The sequence below is a fragment of the Mesoplodon bidens genome, assembly GCF_964165515.1.
Source record: "Mesoplodon bidens genome assembly, chromosome: 19".
NCBI classification, from domain to species: Eukaryota; Metazoa; Chordata; class Mammalia; order Artiodactyla; family Ziphiidae; genus Mesoplodon; species Mesoplodon bidens.
The window spans coordinates 39674576-39695657 of record NC_138179.1 but is presented as its reverse complement, the minus strand read 5'-3'; the positions used below and the strand labels follow the sequence as shown (position 1 = coordinate 39695657).

The window sequence follows — 21082 nt, the reverse complement described above, 5'->3', positions numbered from 1 at the left end:
GCATCAGCTTTTTCGCTTGGCTTAGTTTGACTGGTTTCTGTTTGATTTTTCTGTCTCTCGCCCTCTAGGAAGCTATTTTGCCAGCCACTTCATTATGGGAGGAGAGAAGTTTGATTCAACTCATCCCGAAGGCTACCTGTTTGGAGAGAACAGCGATCTGAACTTTCTGGGGAACAGACCAGTTGCGGTATGATTGTAATCCATTTACATCCACGCGGGGCTAAGTGGCCCAAGTCAAATGGTCTTGTCAAAATAAGTTTGTAATTGCTGGCTCAGCAGTGTTTGTAGCTTGGTCTGAGTTGAGAGGGGCCCTGGGAGCCAGACCGCAGCCTCTTTGATGGATCAGGGTCTCCTGGCAGTAGAGGCCACCCCGTGGAAAAGTACAGAGTCTGCCTGAGGGCGAGGACAGCTCACAAAACCCAGCTCTCCTAGGGATCTGAAGCTCTGCCTAAATGCCACCTCTGCAGACTGCCCTTGCCCAGCCCCTAGCTTGCCCTCACCTTGCTTTTCGTTCCTCTTCATGGCACTTAATACCATATAAGCGTTTATTTCTGTCTCCTCCTGTTTATTATCTGCCTTCCCCATCAGAAGGTACATTTCACAGGGCAAGGGCTGTCCTACTGCTGCATCCCAGCACCCAGGACAAAACCTGGGACATTATGATAAGCCCTTAATAAAGATCTGTTGAATGAATGACTCAAAAAGTTCCCCTTGATATCTGATCTGCTATCAGACTGTCTCTCTCTCCATTCATTCAACTCATTCCATAAATGTTTATGGAGCATTTTCTCTGCACCCAGCCTGAGGCTTTGTAATAATAGCTTCCATATGGCAATTGAGTGGCTGCTGTGTGCTAAGGAAGGCCCTAGAGACTTCTCAGGCATTATTCCTAATCTTCACAAAGACCCACCTGACAGAGGATTTATTATCAATCCCATTTTGTAAGGGAGAGAAGTGAGGTTGCGAGAAAACTGAGTTTCCGAGAGGTGAACAGCGGTAATAGCCTTATATGAAGTGCATACTATGTTCTGGGCCCTGTTCGAAGTGCTTTACAGAAAGTTTTCCCAAAGTCACATAACTAGATGTGCCTAGCCAGAGATCCATAACCTTTCCACTGCTTCTCATGCTTCAAAATATCCTGCCTTTCTCCAGAAACTCCTAGTTTAGTGGGGCAGACAAAACATAGGAACAGGAAATGTTTCAGTAGCACGCAAGGCCCGAAGGGATGGGATTCTGTAGGAATAGGGAGTGGGGGAGGGGAGTGGCAAGGGCAGATGCTTCGGTGCTGGTGTGGAGAACAAGGCCTTGGAGGATGGCTGGGTGTTCACGAGGCGGGTGGCAAAGGGGCTTCCCGGGAGTGAGGTGCAGAGCCCGGGCCTGAAAGCATTCACGTTTCTGTTGAATCAGCTACCATTTACTGAGAAACTACCGTGGACCAGGTACTGTGATAGGCGCTGGGGATACAAAGCTGAAATGAGCATGGTTTGTTCCTCCCCTGGAACAAATGAGGAAGCCAGTCTGGCGGGAGTGGACCTTTCCTGATGGCGAAACAAGATTGGAAAGGTAGGTGGGGGCTCCATTACCTCGAGACGTTTTCCACTCTCTCCTGTAGGCTCTGGGGAATACTGAAAGTTTTTAGGCAGATAAGTGCCCTGGAGAAATTATCTGTTTGTTTGTTTTTTAGGAAGGTTAATCTGGTGACTCTTCCATCTGGAGCTTTAATTTAAAAAGTTGTTGTTGTTGTTGTTGGTTTTCATTGTTTTCTTCCTTTCTATCTGGGGTGACAATCCTCCCCTTCAGCACCTTCTAATTCTGAGTCCAATAGTACTTTAGAAAATACCAAGTCCTTTCTGCTTCAGATTCACTTATGACAGCTCACACTTATCAAATGTCTGTTCTCTGATTTTGCTGCTACTACCTTAGCCATTAGAGTAGAAAGATCTTTTTTTTCTGATTGAGCCAGATAAGTACTCTTGCTCATTCACCGAGAGTCAGCTTATGCCTGGAAAATGCCCTTTCTTCTCACATGGACTTGCTGTTTGTGTCCAGTTCTTCCTCCCTTTTTTCTTTCCTCTGGTGTCAGAATAGTTTATGTACTTTTAAAAAGTGTAGTTTTTTTTTTTTTTTTTACCTTTTCAGGCCATAAAGATTATTTTATTTATTTATTTTTGGCTGCTTTGGGTCTTTGTTGCTGTGCGTGGCTTTCTCTAGTCGTGGTGAGCGGGGGCTGCTCTTCGTTGTGGTGCGTGGGCTTCTCATTGCGGTGGCTTCTCTTGTTGCAGAGCATGGTCTCTAGGCACGTGGGCTTCAGTAGTTGTGGCTTGTGGGCTCTAGAGCGCAGGCTCGGTAGTTGTGGTGCACGGGCGTAGCTGCTCTGCGGCATGTGGGATCTTCCCGGACCAGGGCTCAAACCCGTGTCCCCTGCATTGGCAGGCGGATTCTTAACCACTGTGCCACCAGAGATGTCCCAAAGATGATTTTAAAACAAGGGAACACTCATTTAGGTTCATTTTGAGGTTTATGCCAGCTAACAAACCTTCGCAAAGTTTAACTGCCTTGTTTACACTTCTCTGTGAGCCTGTGAATGGCTGAGCTCTTTCAGGAGCACAGGAGAGCAGACTTGACCTTCACTTGCAGTCTGTCTCCCAAAGGAGCATCAACACTGGCCGTTTTGTTGTTGTTTTTATGAAGTAATCATTAACTGTGCTTCATGTTGCACAGAGCAAATGTTTTCAAAAGGCATCATGATTTCATGTTAAGAAAGCAAATCAGGGTCACTTCAAAGAGGGAGGTAGAAGCAGAGAAAACAGAAGAAATGTAGCACATTTCCCTTTGCTTTCCCCCTTTCTTAGTTAATAATAATAATAGCTAACATTTATTGAACACTTACTGTTTGCCAGGCCCGGTTGTTCTAAGCTCTCCATACATGTTCTCTCGTTGTGTTCTCACCCTAACGAGTAGGGTCCTGATTTGACAGATGAAGAACAAAGAGACACAAAGAATTGAAACAAAGATCGCAAAGCCTGGAAGTGACTAAATTGGGATTTGATCCCAGCAGTCCAGCTCCAGAGCCTGGGGTCCTCAGCCCTTTCCTGCTGGTCAGGTCAGGTGCACTCAGGACCCCTGCGCATGTCCTGTCTGTGAGTCTGTCTAAGTAGATCATCAAGTGAGGTTTGTGAGATATGGAGAGACAACCATCCGAAAGTAGCCAGCATGGCCATGACATGTTCTCCTGAGTGTCTCTTGACAGAGTCCATATCTGGTGTGTAATTCCACCTGCCGACCTGACCTGGGGAGTCCGCCGTTACCGCACGTCAGCTTGTTTAGGGGAAGGCCCATCGATTGAAGGTTGACTGGTCGCTTGAGTTCTGCAGAGCTGACCTCTACTCTCTAGTAACGTATCTCGGTGTCGGTAAATGGGCGTCAGGTTGCAGAGGAAAGAGAACAGCCTTATAAAGCCATCCAGCAGCTCCAGGCAGGAACAGCACCTCTTTCCAGAGAGATGGGGACAAAATATGTTGAAATAAATTATTAGATTAAATTATAAATGCCATAGACTTCCTGGCTTCTGGGTCTTGTTTTTCCTGTCATTTCTGAATGATCAGACTAAGATGAGTACCATTCAGTTCTCGCTCAGCCTGTAGTTTTTACTGGAGCTGATCTCCCACTTAGGATAATCCATCAAAGTCAAATGTATTATCAAGTCTTCAGGTCAGATTTAAAGAACCAGATATATATAGAAGGATGTATATATAGAAGGATGGTTGAAGAGAGGTTGGAATCAAGATTGGAAGTTTTACGTACCTTAAACTCTTTGCAACCTTGGCAAGTCCATCACCCAGGCTCTCAAATTACCCACTTGTAAAGTGGAGGCAGTTCTGACTTTATAGGAATGTCATGCTTGAAAAATGCATTTCAACTGCTGGATGCAAAGAAGTATGGAGCAAGGTTAGCTGCACTCACTAGGCTTTCAGGTTGGTTATTTCTGCAGTTACTGATAGTTCTGGGTGGAGAGAATACCCACTGTTTTTTAAGCAACTGTCTTAAGTAGTGAACAGGGCTTCTGAAGGCCTTTCTGCCCTGGTCCCTATATAGAGGAGATAAGATGGTTGTGTTTGTACATCACAGTTGAGTAAAGGCCATTCCTCCCCTTCTTAGGTGGCAGAAGAGCTGGTGCTGATTTTTTTGGTCCTTTATTGCATTAGATCTTATTTTGTTGAGGTAAATTACTGCTAAAACTCTAAATTATTTGGAGGCTTAGTGACCTTAGGATTGTCAGATATCAAGTGTTCTCTTGACTCTCCCGGAGTTCAGATCTCTCCTGTCATCTGAGAGGAAGCAGCTGAGTTTTCGTTGGGCCCCTAATACTCCACATCCTCTTGTGTGTTTTGTCGCTTCTTCCTCACTCTCCCTACAGCCAGGCTGCACAGCTGGTGTTAAGAACCAAGGCGCACACAGGTGGGCTTTCCTTCTTCCTCTCATAGAGATGTACCCCCAAGTTGTGCTTAAATCCAGTTGCCATAAACTGAACCCTTTTATTCACATATGGGCAGGGAGGGCAAGTTAGTTAAAGGAACTTGGCGATATATCCATTTATGAAGCAGGATTTTACACATATAGAGCTTTGTGTAAGCCATGGTGCCGTTTATTCATTCAGTAAATACCTGTGAGTCATACATTGTGCTCGCAACTGGGAATGCAAAGGTGAGAAGGACTTGGCTCCTGCCCCGAGGAGCTCTGACAGAGTGGGGTGGGCAGATTGCCCCTGACTGTGAGGGATCGTGGTAAGTTCTCCGAGAGAGACAGGGCCAGAGTAACCTGAAAGCGCAGGGGAGTGGGGATGCCCTCCGCCCAGGGAACTGGCTCTGAGAGGAGTCTTGGAACCTGGAGGGATGAGCAGGACTTCCCGGGTGGAGACTGGGAAGGTCATTAAGGCAGAATTCACAAGCACTGCGAGAAAGCACAAAGATGCAGAAGTGCACATCGGGCTTCCAGAATGGCAAGTAGTCTGTAAGGACTGGATCGTGAGGGATGTTGGTGGGAGATGAGGTTGGAAAGACAAACTGGGCCCGTGTTCGAAGGGCTGTGAATATTGTACTGAGAAGCTTATAGTTTTCTATGGCAGTAGAGAAGGTCATAGTCATGAGTGGCTTTGCCATTGACTAGCTTTGTGGTGTAGGTTAAGGTATTGGCCATCACTGAGCCTCTGTTTCCCCATCTATAAAAATACCCATCTTGGGGCTTCCCTGGTGACGCAGTGGTTGAGAGTCCGCCTGCGGATGCAGGGGACACGGGTTCGTGCCCTGGTCTGGGAAGATCCCACATGCCGTGGAGCAGCTAGGCCCGTGAGCCATGGCCACTGAGCCTGCGCGTCCGGAGCCTGTGCTCCGCATCGGGAGAGGCCACAACAGTGAGAGGCCCGCGTACCAAAAAAAAAAAAAAAAAAAAAAAAAAAAAAACCATCTTGGGAATTCCTCGGTGGTCCAGTGGTTAGGACTCCATGCTCTCACTGCTGCAGGCCTGGCTGGGTTCAATCCCTGGTCAGGGAACTAATATCCCACAAGCCACACGTGTAGCAGCCAAAAAATTAAAAATTAAAAAAAAAAGAAAGTTAAAAAAACTATCCATCTTGCTGGAATATTTTCAGAATTCAAATAATGACAACTATTGTGATTTGATTTCCATTTTAGAAAGTTAGCTCTTTAAATCAACTCACAGTGTAGAGTGAATCAGAAAGGGAGGAGATTACGGAGACCAGTTAAGAGGTTGTAGTTTTAGTTAAGAATGAAAACTACCTGAACTAGGATAGCGGCATTAAAAAATAAGGATGGTGCAGATTCAAAAGTTGTGGGCAGTGTGAGTTGAGGGAAGGGGAGAAGTTAGGGCAGAGGACACGGAGGAGCAGCCCCTGGGGGCAGCTACCTCTTAGATGGGATCCTCTGCACGGGTTTTGTCTGCAGGTTGGTTTGTGCCCAGGCCCCAGTGTAACCAGACCGGTTGGTCACAAGTACCCCAGTATCTACTGCCTTGGAGCCTGTATTCATCTGCCCAGGCTGCCGTAACAAAATACCACAGTCTGGGTGGCTTAAACAACACATACTCACTTCTCACAGTTGTGGAGGCTGAGAACTCCAAGATCAAGGTGCCGGCAGACTGGGTTGCTGGTGAAGGCCCTCTTCCTGGCTTGCAATGACTGCCTTCTTACTGTGTCGTCACGTGGCAGAAAGAGACTGGGAGTTCCCTGGTTGCCTAGTGGTTAGGCTTCCCGGCTTTCACTACTGTGGCCCGGATTCAGTCCCTGGTTGGGGAACTGAGATCCTGCAAGCCTCACGGTGTGGCCAAAAAGAAAAAAAAGAGAGGGAGACTGATATCTCTATTTCTGTTCTTATAAAGCCACTAATCCCATCTGGAGGGGCCCACCCTTATGACCTTATCTAACCCTAATTACCTCTCAAAAGCCCCATCTCCAAATATAGTCACATTGGAAGTTGGGCTTCAAGGTATGAATGGGGGAGGGGGACATGAGTCCATAGCACAATGTAAAGTCCATGGAAGGAGTGGGCCTCTTTTCCGAGTGTGTGTATGTGTGTGTGTGTGTGTGTATTAGATTGGATTTTTTGCCTTTTGTCTGCTATCTTCTTTCCTTCTTCCTTCCTTTATAATTGTACTACAACTGTTTTTGTTTTGGGCATTCAGTTTGGCAATATTTAGTAAATTTTCAGCTGTGGCCCAGCTATTTCACTTCTCTGAGTGTCCATGTAAAGGAAAAACATACTCGGGTGTGTTTCCTCTGCTCTCAGTATTCTACTACAATGCTGATTCACTTTTTAAAAATCAATTAATTAATTAATTAATTTTTATTTATTTTATTTTTGGCTGCATTGGGTCTTCGTTAGCTATGCGCCGGCTTTCTCTAGTTGTGGCGAGCAGGGGATACTCTTCATTGTGGTGCACAGACTTCTCCTTGCAGTGGCTTCTCTTGTTGTGGAGCATGGGCTCTAGGTGCGCAGGCTTCAGTAATTGTGGCACACGGGCTCAGTAGTTGTGGTGCACTGGCATAGTTGCTCCATGGCATGTGGGATCTTCCCAGACCAGGGCTCAAACCCGTGTCCCCTACATTGGCAGGCAGTTTTTTATTTTTATTTTATTTATTTATTTTTATTTATTTATTTTTTGCGGTATGTGGGCCTCTCACTGTTGTGGCCTCTTCCGTCGCGGAGCACAGGCTCTGGACGCGCAGGCTCAGCGGCCATGGCTCACGGGCCCAGCCGCTCCGCGGCATGTGGGATCTTCCCAGACCGGGGCAGGAACCTGCGTCCCCTGCATCGGCAGGTGGACTCCCAACCACTGCGCCACCAGGGAAGCCCTGGCAGGCGGTTTTTAACCACTGTGCCACCAGCGAAGTCCCCTGATTCACTTTTTTTTTCCCAATTCACTTTTAATTAATTAATTAATATATTTATTTACTTTGGGCTGCATTGGGTCTTTGTTGCTGCATGCGGCTTTCTCTAGTTGTGGTGAGCAGGGGCTACTCTTCGTTGCAGTGTGCAGGCTTCTCACTGCGGTGGCTTCTCTTGTTGCAGAGCACGGGCTCTAGGCACATGGGCTTCAGTAGTTGTGGCACATGGGCTCGGTAGTTGCGGCTTACGGGCTCTAGAGCACAGGCTCAGTAGTTGTGGCACATGGGCTTAGTTGCTCCACGGCATGTGGGATCTTCCCAGACCAGGTTTCAAACTCATGTCCCCTGCATTGGCAGGCAGATTCTTAACCACTGGGCCACCAGGGAAGTCCCTCCTGATTCACTTTTGACACTAGATATGTGTGGGTTTTCCACACATCAGGCAGGAATTGTTAAATAAATTATAGTGTATCTATACTATGAACTGGTATTCGGCCAAAAATAAAGTAGAGCTGTATCCACTGAGGTGCAAATATATCTATGACCACATCGTTTACCAAAAAAAAAAGCAAGTTCCTATATATAATGTAGAGTCTGGTTTCATTTCTTTATTTTATTTTTTTAATATTTATTTATTTATTTGATTGCACTGGGTCTTAGTTTCTGCCGGCAGGCTCCTTAGTTACGGCTCACTGTCTCCTTAGTTGTGGCATGTGAACTCTTAGTTGCGGCATGCATGTGGGAGATAATTCCCTGACCAGGGATCGAACCCGGGCCCCTTGCATTAGGAGCTCGAAATCTTAACCACCGCGCCACCAGGGAAGTCCCTGGTTTCATTTCTGATAAAAATAACAGTGTATAAAAATATATGCATACATTTATGTTGATATTTACAGGTGCATAAAACTACATGAGCACAATACATTTTAACCTGTGATGGGGTAACTCTTGGGGGTGCATCGGTGAGGGGAGGTACTTCCCTTCATATTCTTCTATGTTGTTTGAATTTTCCCCAGTGAACATGTTTTCACTTTTTAATTAAAAGCATTTAAATTTTTTCTAAAAATAGAGAAGGGATTACTGCTGAGCACAGGAAGGAAATAAAATATATAGAGGAGAATATATAGAGGTAGGAAAATTAAGGAAATTCATAGAATAATGGTTTTAATTTTTTTTTTTTAATGAACTGCAAGAAGGGTGTGGTCTGCTGAGTGGTTACAGGCTTGTGGAAAATGAGAAAAACATCAGAATAAGCATGGAGAGGGATGGAGTGTCAGCCTTAGGGTGTCAGGCTGTGATGGTTCAGCTTTAGAAACGTCAGATTAGGTGTGGATGTGGCCTACTTTTAACAACCTGAGAGTAAAAGAAAACCCAGATTATAAAAGAGCTAAACTAGGGAATAAATATTCATACTTTAAAATTTTTTTAATTTATTTAATTTATTTATTTTTGGCTGCGTTGGGTCTTCATTGCTGTGCGCAGGCTTTCCCTAGTTGAGACGAGCAGGGGCTATTCTTCATTGCGATGCACGTGCTTCTCCTTGCGGTGGCTTCTCTTGTTGAGGAGCACGTGCTCTAGGCACACGGGCTTCAATAGTTGTGGCACACGAGGTCCAGAGTACAGGCTCAGTAGTTGTGGTGCATGGGCTTAGTTGCTCTGCCGCATGCGGGATCTCCCTGGACCAGGGCTCGAACCTGTGTCCCCTGCATTGGCAGGCAAATTCTTAACCACTGCGCCACTAGGGAAGCCTGCATATTCATACTTTTTAAATGCTTTAAGGCTTTACAGACAGCTTTACGTAAGGATTTTTTAAAAACAGCATTTTTATAATACATGTCTTCCTACTTCTGGGCTCTCCCCAGAGGTGACCACGCTGCTCAGTTCAATAAGTGATCTTCTCGATCTTTTACTTTCAGTTTTTTAAAAAATTGTGACAAAAATACACATAGCATAAATGGTATCATCTTAACCGTTTTAAGTATATAGTTCAGTACATTGACATTGTTTTACACGCAGTCTCCAGAACTCCTTTCATCTTGCAAAACTGAAACTCTGTCCCCATTAAATACTAACTCCTCCTTTTCCTCTCCCCCTAGCCCCTGGCAACCACCATTCTACTTTCTGTCTCTAGAAATTTGACTACTCCAGTACCTCATCTAAGTGGGTTCTTACAGTATTTGTCTTTTTGTGACTGGTTTATTTCACTGAGCATAATGACTTCAGGGTTCATCCATGTTGTAGCCTGTGTCAGAATTTCCTTCCTTTTGAAGGCTGAATAATATTCCATTGTATGGATAAGCACATTTTGTTTTTCCATTTATTTGTCAGTGGACACTTGGGTTGCTTCCACTTCTTGGCTGTTATGAATAATGCTGCTATGAACATGAGTGTTACATTCAGTTTTTAAGGTACACGTGCACACCAGTATTGGCCTAGGGAAGAAATGACCATTCCGTTTTAGGAACTTATTTTAATGAAGTTATTGTAGGTCTTCTATTTTGAAATTTAACTTGCTTTTATATCCTTCCCCCCCCAAAAAATCCTTCTATTTATGTTACCTTTTAGTTCTTAATAAAGATGAAGAAATCATTTCAAATACCTTCTTCTAGGGAAAGTTGCTTCCTGACACTTAGTGAATAAATATCAAATACATAACCAAAGACTATTTTGCAGTGTACAGATAACGTCCTAGTCATTTTCCCAAATACCGAGAGAATATAACCAAATTGTAGATTTTATTCAAGAGTTAGTTTCAACTGTCTCTTGACTCCAGAGATAACATGAGAAACATGAGAAAGCTAGTTACTTTTACATGCAGAGTAGGATAGATTATTTTTTAGGTAAATGAAAGCATAAAATATGAGACTTAACAGTATGTGTAACGTTAGCTCCACCTTTGGATAGTAAGTAATAACATAAAAAAGACAACTTTGGAAGCTAGTTGGTTGGGTCCAAGCGTTTGCTACTTGGCACTAAGAAAAGGACTTTTAGTGGCTTCTGTCTTAGTTTTCCACCCTGAGAATTCTGTTTTATGGAGATGGGTTTCTGTAGTAGATGGATCATGGGATGGACAGGGGTCCCAGTGGTATGACAGAGACCAGCGAGTCACACTATCCAGGGCAGCTACACTTCATGCTGAGGCCCCAGTGATGAGAGGGTGTGCCCCTAAAGAAGTCAAATCAGCTGATAGGACTGCTCCTGCCATATGTTCCTTTTTTTTTTTTTTTTTTTTGCGGTACGCGGGCCTCTCACTGTCTTGGCCTCTCCCGTTGCGGAGCACAGGCTCCGGACGTGCAGGCTCAGCGGCCATGGCTCACGGGCCCAGCCGCTCCGCATGTGGGATCCTCCCGGACTGGGTCACGAACCCGCATCCCCTGCATCGGCAGGCGGACTCTCAACCACTGCGCCACCAGGGAAGCCCCCTTTTTTTTTAAATTATCTTTTCTGGAAACAAAACCCAACTGCTTTTAATTTACTTTCTATTGTTTTTTTTTTTTTCTTTTCACTTTCGTCTTCTGGAAACAAAACCCAACTGCTTTTAATTTACTTTCTATTGTTGTTTTTTTTCTTTTCACTTTTGTCTTGTGAATTGTGAAATATTTATATGGAAGTATAGAAAGCACATATCTACAGGTAAAGAAACTGCAAACAAACACCCTTGGACTCGCCACCCAGATCAAGAAATGGAATATCGCCAGCACCTTAGAAGTCCACCCTATACCTGACCCTGGTCACATCTGCATTACTTTGTTAAATAACAGCTTTATTGAGATATAATTCACCATGGGTTTCTCCATGGTAGAGTTACCATCTTTCCCTTTGTAGTTGATAAGTACCTTTGGGAGGATAGTTTGAAACTGCTGCCTAGATTTCTTTTTTTTTTTTAATGCTCACTGTATTCTTTTTTTGTTTGTTTTAATATTTATTTATTTAATTTATTTATTCGGCTGTGTTGGGTCCCAGTTGTGACATGCGAACTCTTAGCTGTGGCATGCATGTGGGATCTAGTTCCTGGACCAGGGATCGAACCTGGGCCCCCTACATTGGGAGCATGGAGTCTTAACCACTGCGCCACCAGGGAAGTCCCAGATTTCTTTTTTTTTTTTTTAATTGCTCCTTTCTTAACTAATAGGACGCTGCATATTAGATCTACTGCATTGCTTAGGGATATAAGACAGGGATCATTGTTCTGTCTGTCTGGTGTGTAGGCTTCAGGGTATAGTTTTATGGATTAGAGCTATAGAAAGGGGTTGTAATGTAGCCTGAAATTATGAGAGTAAGCAAAAAAAATTCTCTGGAGAAGAAACTTTGCTGGAGATGATGAGGAATAAGAACAGTGTTTAGTAGCTGTTGACCTAGTGGGTTACCTTCCCAATATAAGAATTTCGAAATCAATTTGGATTATAAAATTATGCACTGGGAGAAGAAAGGAGAGAAGGAGAAGGAAACAGTTTCTTCTCCGTTCTTATCATAATTTGGTTACTGTCCTAGTTGAGAAGATAGTTTTCTTTGATAATCATGAGGCCATGCCCACGTTGATCCCCCCCATTACACAAATCGTTGATTGATTGACTCATTCAGTCATTCCTTCATAGGGGTTCATTTGACTGAACCCCTATCATCCTCCAGGCTCATGTTCAACACTAGAGATACAAAGATAAAATGAAACCCCTGCCTGAAGGAACTTACTTTATAACCAGGACATACACACGAGTTGGAGGAGGGGCCGAAGAGCAAAGGCACAGAAGCATCTAACCAAGGTGACAGCTCTGCACTACAGATGATTCAATAAAATTAAAGTGTAGGGTCCAGAGGGTGCAGGGGAGACACAGCAAGAGATAAGGCTGTGGATCCCGGCCTAGACCAAGGGGCCTTGTGTGCCTTCCTGCAAACTTTATCCTATAGGCATGGGGAACCATTCATGTGGTATAAACTGGGAGTCATTTAATATACATTTTGAAAGATCACTCTGATGACAATGTAGAAAATCAATTAAGAGATGATTATTTTTACTGTGGGAACATAAAGCAGAGCCCGTTGTCCAGATGAGATCTGATGAGGTGTGATCTCAGGTTGCAGTCAGAATAAAGAAGAGGGCCCTGATCCGTGAGGCAGAATCAGTGTTGGTGACCAACCTAAGAGGCAGAGTCTAGGCTTTGGTACTCAGACTGTATCTCCCGGGCCCTCCCAAAGGATACGGCCAGCTCATGGGTTTCCCTGCTTTATGTGGCAGACCCATTCTAGTGTGCCGGCTCCTCTAAACCTTTTGGTCTTTGCTTCCAAAGACTTCTGTGCCAGTTCTGGAATCGCTTAGTGTGGGCCATTGCTCGTCCAGGCTCCTAAGAGGCCCCCTCCCCCAGCACCTGTGAGATCCAGGCCTTCGCCAGCGCGTTAATTTTGAGTCATGAGAGGATGTCCTCGTATCAGCAGCTCCTCCTCATTCTGCTTTATAAGCCACACCCATGACCAGCACCCTCAGGACCCACACATCCTTCCAGCTCCTGCCAACGCGTGTGTCAGCCCGGTCCCCTGGGATGTTTGCAATAATACCCCCTCCTCTCTTAGCCGGCCCAGCTGGCCCCGAGTGAGTGATGCAGCCAGGAGGAAGATGGGGGCAGTCCATTGTAGGGCAAGCGGTGTCCTGTAAGAGGCTTGTCTTGTTTGAGACTGCTGCCGTGGTCTTCAAGCAAGGGGGATTCCTCTATTTTCCAAGGAGAGGGAGTTGGCCACTTTGCGGGCCCAGAGAATCTGGGGTTCACAGTTCTCAAGTAAATAGATACAGACATCCCATCTCAGGCCTTAGAGTTCACCCTTTCCATCAGGGCCCTGACTTTGACGTAGGAGACTTGCCTGGGCTGAGTTCAGCCTTCTTAGAGCTGCCACCCCTAAACATCAGGTCCTGAGCCTGAGGGAGGTAAGTGTCTTTAGGCTGGCTGACTGTCATACTCGGCTTCAAGTTGCTGGTTGTTGTATCCGAGACTGTCTTTTTCTGTTTTCACTGGGCAGACGGCTCTTAACAACAGCCACCCGGTTCCACAGTCCTTCTCGTGACCATTTCTTCTGCACCTCCTGTACCAGAGACGTTAAACCAGTCAGCGCGTCCCCAGCCACAGGTCGCACTACTACAGCACCCCAGGGGCCGTCACCCCACTGATGGGTCCATGTTGCCATCTGGCTGGTAAGCGACCCACCCTCAGAATTCCACCTGCTGAGTCCACTTCCGTAGGCAACTTCTGATGCCACCTGGTCTAAGACAGACTCTGGAAGCAAACCTGTGCTAGAGACTTTTGTGAAAACTCTTTATTGAAGAAGTGCTCTTTGGAGAAGGGGCATAACGGAAGCCAGATGGGGCAGGGGAGCAAAACTAAGCAGCAGTGTGGTCTTGGCACTGACTTGCTCCAGCCTGGCCCTTTGGGAAAGCTCTGGAGTACAGCTTGCACCAGAGAATCCCCCCATCTCGAGGACAGGGGGCTGGCCTTTTGTACCCCTCACTGTGCTGTCGTGAATATTCCATTGGGTTGGCCAAAAAGCTCGTTCGGTTTTAAGTGAAACTGAGACAGTTTTCATTTCACGAAGGACTTTATTGAACAACGAACGTACTCACTACCCGAGCAAACGCACTATTCTGTGTATTTTGTTCAGCATGTGTACGCATATTCGTAGGAGTACGCCCGCAGCTGGCATTGCTGGGCACACAGTATACTGGAGAAGATACTGCCAAATGGTTTTCCAAAGCAACTATACCAATTTTACTCCTGTCAGGAGTGTTTGGAGTCCCCAGCACCTAGTATTTTCCATCTTTTTCATCATAGCCATTCTGGTGGGAGTGCAGAATTAATTTCCATTTTCCTGATGACCCATGAGGTTGAGCACCTTGACATATATTTACTGGCCGTTTGGATCCCTCCTTTGCGAAGGGTCACGTCAAATCTCTTCTCTTAGCTGAGCTGCTTTTTCTTTCTTAGTAAGGAAATAATAAGAAAAACATGAGCCCTTTCTCAGATAAATATATTGCAAATATCTTCTCCTAGTCTCTGCTTGCTTTTCACTCTCTCTTTTTATTTTGTTTTAATTTTTGTGTTCAGTATGTCGGTTTGCTTGTTTTTGCTTAAAACAAACTTTTGGTAAATCTTGGCCAGAGGTAAAAGTGTGAGAAGTTCTATTTAACAACCGTAATTTATTAGTTTTCAAATGCTGCTCTAACAAATTGTTATAAACTTAGTAGCTTAAAAGAACATGAATTTATTTTCTTATAGTTCTAGAGGTCTAAAATTAAGGTGTTGGCAGGACCTTCTGCAGGCTTTAGAAGAGAATCCATTTCCTTTAATTTTCCTATCCTAGAGGTTCCCTGCGTTCCTTGACTCATGGTCCCTTCCTCTGTCTTCAAAGTACATCACTCTAGCCTCAGTTACCATCTTCACAACTCCTTTTTACTCTCTCTTTTTAAAAATAATTTATTTATGGAGTTCCCTGGCGGACCAGTGGTTAGGACTCAGTGCTTTCACTGCCGTGGCCCGGGTTCAATCCCTGGTTGGGGAGCTGAGATCCCACAAGCCACACAGCGTAGCCAAAAATAAAAAATAAATAATAATTAATTTATTTTTATTGAGATATAATTGACATAGAACATTGTGTTAGTGTGAGGTGTACAATGTGTTGATTTGATAGATTTATATATTGCAATATGATTACCACCAATGTGTTAGCTAACACCAGCATCAGGGCCCGTAATTATTATTTCTTTTTTGTGGTGAGAACATTTAAGATCTAGTCTCTTAGCAACTTTGAAGCTTATGCCTTTTCACTCTCTTCCCAGTATCTTTAGTTGAACAGAAGTTCTAAATGTTAATATAGTCCAATTTATCTGTTTTTTGCTTATATGGTAGCACTTTTTGTATCCTATTTAAGAAATCTTTCAAATACCAAAATCATGAAGATGCTCTGGTTTTCCTCTAATAGCTTTGTTTAACCTTTCACACTTAGGCTTGTCATCCATCTGGAATTGATTTTGGGGTGTGCTGTGAAGTAGGGGCCAAGGTTCTTTTCCTCCTTTTTCTTTTGTTTAAATTGACCCAGCACCGACCGTGGAAAAGACCATCCATCCTTTCTCACGGCACTGCAGGATCGCCTTTGTCATAAATCAAGTGACGGTAACTAGTTTCTCCAGTGAAGAATCCACTCATGTCCAGCCTGGGGGTGGGGGACAGAGGGGAAGGGGTTGAAAGTCTGACGGCCAGGTTCCAGGAGATGAGCGGGGAAGGGGCTGTGTGGTCTCAGCAAGCCTCCGTGTGGAGACCTTGACTTAGCCCTGTGTTTTCAAAGAGCTCCCTTGCCCTTGGCTGTGCCCCGTGTCCCTGGGACTGTCAAATCCTCTGACTGGTAAACGTCTTCTCTTAGAGAGGGGACAGGTGGCCTCCTGGCCACGTGGCATCTGGGAAAAGATCTCAGAGTCGAAATGCTCTTCATTCAGACCTTCCCAGTCTCCTCTTTCAAACCTCAGTGTACCCCGCTTTTAGGACGACCTGTTGCCTCCAATTCCTAAGCCTTTCTGGGATTCTGGGCATAAATATGTTTCTGCCATTTCGAATTTCAGCCTTTTCTGTTCTCCTAAATCAGTTTCCACTTGTCTGTGTGTGATACAGCTTCCAATTGTTTATTTCCTCTCCCATTCTCTCTGTTCTTGTGGTTTTACACTTTTTTTCTTCTTTTTCAATCCCTTTGCTGTCATTTCAGTGGGAATTCAGAAGGGAACAGAAGTCAGTACAAGTATTGAATCTGTTGTGGGCACTGGGAGGCCTATCCTAAACTTTTGCCTTCATTTCTTCAAATTTTCAAATCTGTGCTGATGGGAGCTGGGAAGCACTGTTTGACTTTAAATTCCCTATCATTTCTTCAAACTACATCTCAAAATTTTTTATAAATTTATTTATTTTTTATTTTTGTTTTTGGCTGCATTGGGTCTTTATTGCTGCGTGCGGGCTTTCTCTAGTTGCAGCGAGTGGGAGCTACTCTTCGTTGCAGTGCGTGGGCTTCTCATTGCGGTGGCTTCTCTTGTTGCAGAGCAAGGGCTCTAGGCACACGGGCTTCAGTAGTTGTGGCATGCGGGCTCAGTAGTTGTGGCACTCGAGCTCTAGAGCACAGGCTCAGTAGTTGTGGTGCACGGGCTTAGTTGCTCCACGGCATGTGGGATCTTCCCGGGCCAGGGCTCGAACCTGCGTCCCCTGCATTGGCAGGCGATTCTTAACCACTGTGCCACCAGGGAAGCCCCATACATCTCAAAATTTGATAGCTAACCCCTTATATATCTAATATGAAATATAAGATATAATATAAAATAATTTATTACATGGAGTAGAAAGGGAATGAGTAAGCAATATAATTGGGGCTTTGAAATTACAGGGCAAGGATTTTCTATGTAAAAATTTTAAATTAAAAAAAAAAGCTGTAATGTGACCTTGTATTGTGCTAGAAGGTAATTTGCAATTTCCCTCAGTCTCCATTTGCCAGGGAGCTCGTCATTGTCCCTTTTTTTGCATTTATACGTTCTTTGTACTCTGCTTCATGTTAGCCTGAAGTTGTGTAGGAAGCTCTTGAGTGATTCTTAAAGAATTCAGTAAAAGTTCAGTATTTTGCTAGGCACAAAGTAACTCACTGTGCGGTCAAGCCAAATCTGATAGGCTGGAAGAACATTCTACTGGAACTCAAGCTTTTTAGCTTAACAGCATTTTCTTATTAATCTATATTCTATTTTAGCTACAGTAATTTATGTTTTCTTTTAATACCAAAAGCTCAACCAAACCAGAAGGAAATCGGGTTGTGTCTTGTACCATATGACCATGGAAGAAGGAACCCGGATATTTCATAGAGAGGCAGTTTAAAATAAGAGGTCTTTGTCCTTGGATGTAGAAGAGCTGCTTCCCAGCTCACGAAGACGCGTCCTGCTCTCTGTAGAGCTTGTGACGTCATCCACGCCACAGTGAATGGTGCTGCCCTTCGCACCCATCAGCCCCTGGGTTCTCCCTTCCAGACATACACGAGAGGCTCACAGGGCAGCTGAACATATGGTGATCTGTGCAGAGTTCACTGAGGCCTTTGGCTATTTTATTTAAGCATGGAAAGAATGTGTCTTGTCATTCTGGAAAGGACAAAACTGTGGGGATGGGAAACAGATGAATGGTTGCTAGGCACTGGGGGTGCAGGGAGGGGTTTGCTGCAGAAGGGAATGAAGGAACATTGTGGGGGGATGGGAGTGTGCTGTACCTTGATTACAATGGTGGTTACAGAGCTGTATGCATTTGCCAAAATTCATAGAACTGTACACTAAAATGGGTGAATTTTACTGGATGTAAAATACACCTCGATAAACCTGACTTAAAAAAAAAAAAAAGGAATGTCTTGGAAAGAAGGAGTGGTTCACAGACATGCCAGTGCTCTCTGTGGCCTGGTGTCCATGTGGCCCAGGGAGCCCCTGCTTATAGCCATGTACCAACAAGAGGCGGTGGACGTGTGCCCCAGACGCCGTGTGTGCACGTGGCAGTGGGGGGGGAGCAGGGGAGGGTCAGCATTGCTTCTGCATCAGCAGCCCTCAGCCAGAGGGGTCAATCCTAGTACCCCAGCAGCAGGGCAAAACTATAATGGAAAAGAATATTAAAAAAACGATTGTCTATTTGCGTAAAACAGAGTCACTTTGCTGTACAGAGATTGACACAGCATTGTAAATCAACTACACTTCAATAAAAAGGTAATAAAATAAAAAACAAAAAACACATGGCGATCTGTTTTTTAGTTATTTTGTGAGTATTAATTGTGCCAACCTGCCATTTAGGGCAAATATCCACAATCCAGATGGTCACCATGGGCACATGCTGTGCTCTTCTGAAGACCTTATTCATATATTCATTCTACACATACCTATTTTTATCTTTTATGTGTGCTGGTCTAATCACTCTGGGTGATACAAAGATATCTCTAACCTAGACTTTGCCCTCAAGTTTATAATCTCGCAGGAAGCTCAGACACTATATACACACAAAGAGGGAAGTGATAAATGAAGTGTAGACAGAGCTTCCAGAAGCTCTGAGAAAGGAACTTTGCTTTGTGACATAAGTTTTGCTGACTTGGAAAGTGCCACTAAACGCTTGAACTTTTGGTTTGTTGTTTAAGGCTGTGTTTCTTAACAAACCAGGGCACAAAGAACTGCTGCGGTTTTCAACAGTGAAACTAAAGCATCTGTGTTGTAGGAAGTTCCTCGACATTTCTTTGAAACCTACTGAAACTAAGTGTGCACACTCTCACCTCTGTTTCCTGTTGTCAGGGTCCGCCCCAGCTTACGGGAAACTATATGTATTGGTGTTGCATTTCAAAGAAAAATTTGGTTAACTTTTTTCAGCTTTTAAAGAGATGCATAATGGCCTTACATTGTAATGAAAGTGTTTTTACAAAAGTCTATAAAAGTCAAAGACTTCTGGGTCAAATAGCCTGGTTACATGTAAATAGCATCCCTGAGCAACACACTTATTTCACTCAACTAAAGTAGTAGCCCTGACTATTACAGAAATGAATCAGACATATGCTTTATCTTTAGAAGACAGCTCTGACAAAGCGAGCTTTGTGGTAAAGGTTGCTATAATTATAGAATAGAATGTAGTCCCATATTTTCCATTTATTAAAAATTTAAATGCTTTTAACACCAAAGGTGCATATCCTCTGTTAATCCATACTGTTAAATATTTTTAAAAGAAAGAAGGGGAGAGGACTTCCCTGGGGGTCCAGTGGTTAAGACTCCGTGCTTCCACTGCAGGGGGCATGGGTTCGACCCCCTGGTCGGGGAACTAACATCCCCGCAAGATGCGTGGCGTGGCAAAAAAAAAAAAAAAAAAAAGAGGGAGAGTTATCTCAGGCACTTAATAGAAATAATGAAAATAATAAGTACTAGTGGGTAACATTTACAGTCTACAAAATTGTTTCACAGTTAACAGTTCAGCTGTTGTCTCCCAGCCCCAAACCACCCTCTAACCTGGGCTGAGTAATTCTGGGGCAGGGACTCTTCGGCCAGGTTTCTCCACTTCCAGGCTCTACCAATGGAGGACGCCAGAGGGTCTGCAGGGCTGGAGGAAGAGAAAGGGTGGTACCCAGAGACCAGAGTCCCACCCCCAGGGGGCCTCTAGACTGAATAGCCCCCACCTCTCCCCTTGATTCCCTCAGCCCCAGGGGTTGTAGCCGCTTCCTGAGGTGACTCTGTGTCAGCTCAGTGTCTCCTTTTTGTGTTTTGGTTCTCCGGTGCCTGTTTAACCAGTTCGATTAAATTCTCTGTTAAAATACCTGGTGTGGTTTGTTTTCCTGACTGGACTAATACAACCTTTATTTTTATTTATTTATTGGCTGTATTGGGTCTTCGTTGCAGTGCGGGCTTTCTCTAGTTGTGGCGAGAGGGGGCTACTCTTCATTGCGGTGTGTGGGCTTCTCACTGCAGTGGCTTCTCTTTGTTGCGGAGCATGGGCTCTAGGCACGCGGGCTTCAGCAGTTGTGGCGGGAGGGCTCAGTGGTTGTGGCTTGTGGGCTTAGTTGCTCCGCGGCATGTGGGATCTTCCCGGACCAGGGCTTGAACCCGTGTCCCCGTGCAGGCAGATTCTTAACCACCGTGCCACCAGGGAAGTCCCTAATACAACCTTTAATCTCACAAATTATAAGGTAGCTATTATCAAGCACATTTTACTGGTGAGGAAATAGAGACTTAGTAGGGTACAGCAATTTGTGTAAAATTGCGCAACCACTAATACAAGGGCCAAGACCTACACCTTCCACTTTGGGATCCTTTGCTCTCCATTTCCTCTCAGCACTTCTCTTGCTGAACTTTTTTTTTTTTTTTTAATACTTAACAGAAGAATTGCAAAGGTAGTAGGGAATTCCCATATTCCCTCCACCCAGCTATCTCTGATGTTAACGTCTTACACAACCATGGAGCATTTATCCAAACTAAAAATTAGCATAGGTACATTACTATTTTTCAAAACTACAGATTTTATTAGGACTACACCGGTGTTTCCACTAATGTTTTTTTCGTCCCGGTTACCTTTGGTTGTCATGTCTCCTTCATTTCTTCCAATCTTTAACAGTTTCTCAGTTTTTCCTTGTTTTTCATGACCGTGACAGTTTTGAGATGTACTAGTTAGATATTTTGTAGAACTCCCATCAATTTGGGTTTTCTGATGTTTTCTTGTGATTAGACTAGGGTTATGGATTTGCGGAAAGAATACCACAGAGGTTAAGTGCCCTTATTACATCATATCAGAGGCACATAACAGTTCATGACATATTCCCAGTGATGGCAACCTTGATCACTTAGTGAAGGTGGTGTCTGTCAGGTTTACCCACTACGAATCTTTCCTTTTCCGTAATTTATTTGTTTAGAAGCCAGTCACTAAATCCTCTTGCTGAACTTTTGACTTCCCACTTAATCCTGGGGCTGTGCTTTCTTGGTGGATTATTAAGTAGTGCTTAAAGAACCTTTGAATTGGCCAGGCTGAGAATTATAAACCCAGGAGCCAGACTAACTGAGTTAGGAGATATGACCATGTATTGCTCCTTGGGAACTTATTGTCTGTTGTGCCGTCTTTGTTTTGCACTACGTTTAAACTTGGAACTTGGCTCTTTTTAGTCTCAGAAAGCTTATGGTTAAGGCTA

General features: G+C 44.4%; 1 protein-coding gene across 5 annotated transcripts in view; it reads left to right on the top strand.

The window, feature by feature from the left end:
* RNF157 (ring finger protein 157) overlaps window positions 1-21082 on the top strand; it is an 83733-nt gene that overhangs the window by 22876 nt on the left and 39775 nt on the right. For all 5 annotated transcript variants that reach the window (XM_081218117.1, XM_081218119.1, XM_081218116.1 and 2 more), the window contains exon 2: window positions 69-187. In XM_081218117.1, coding sequence (XP_081074243.1) covers window positions 69-187 — 119 coding nt within the window. The remainder of the gene's footprint in view (window positions 1-68; window positions 188-21082) is intronic.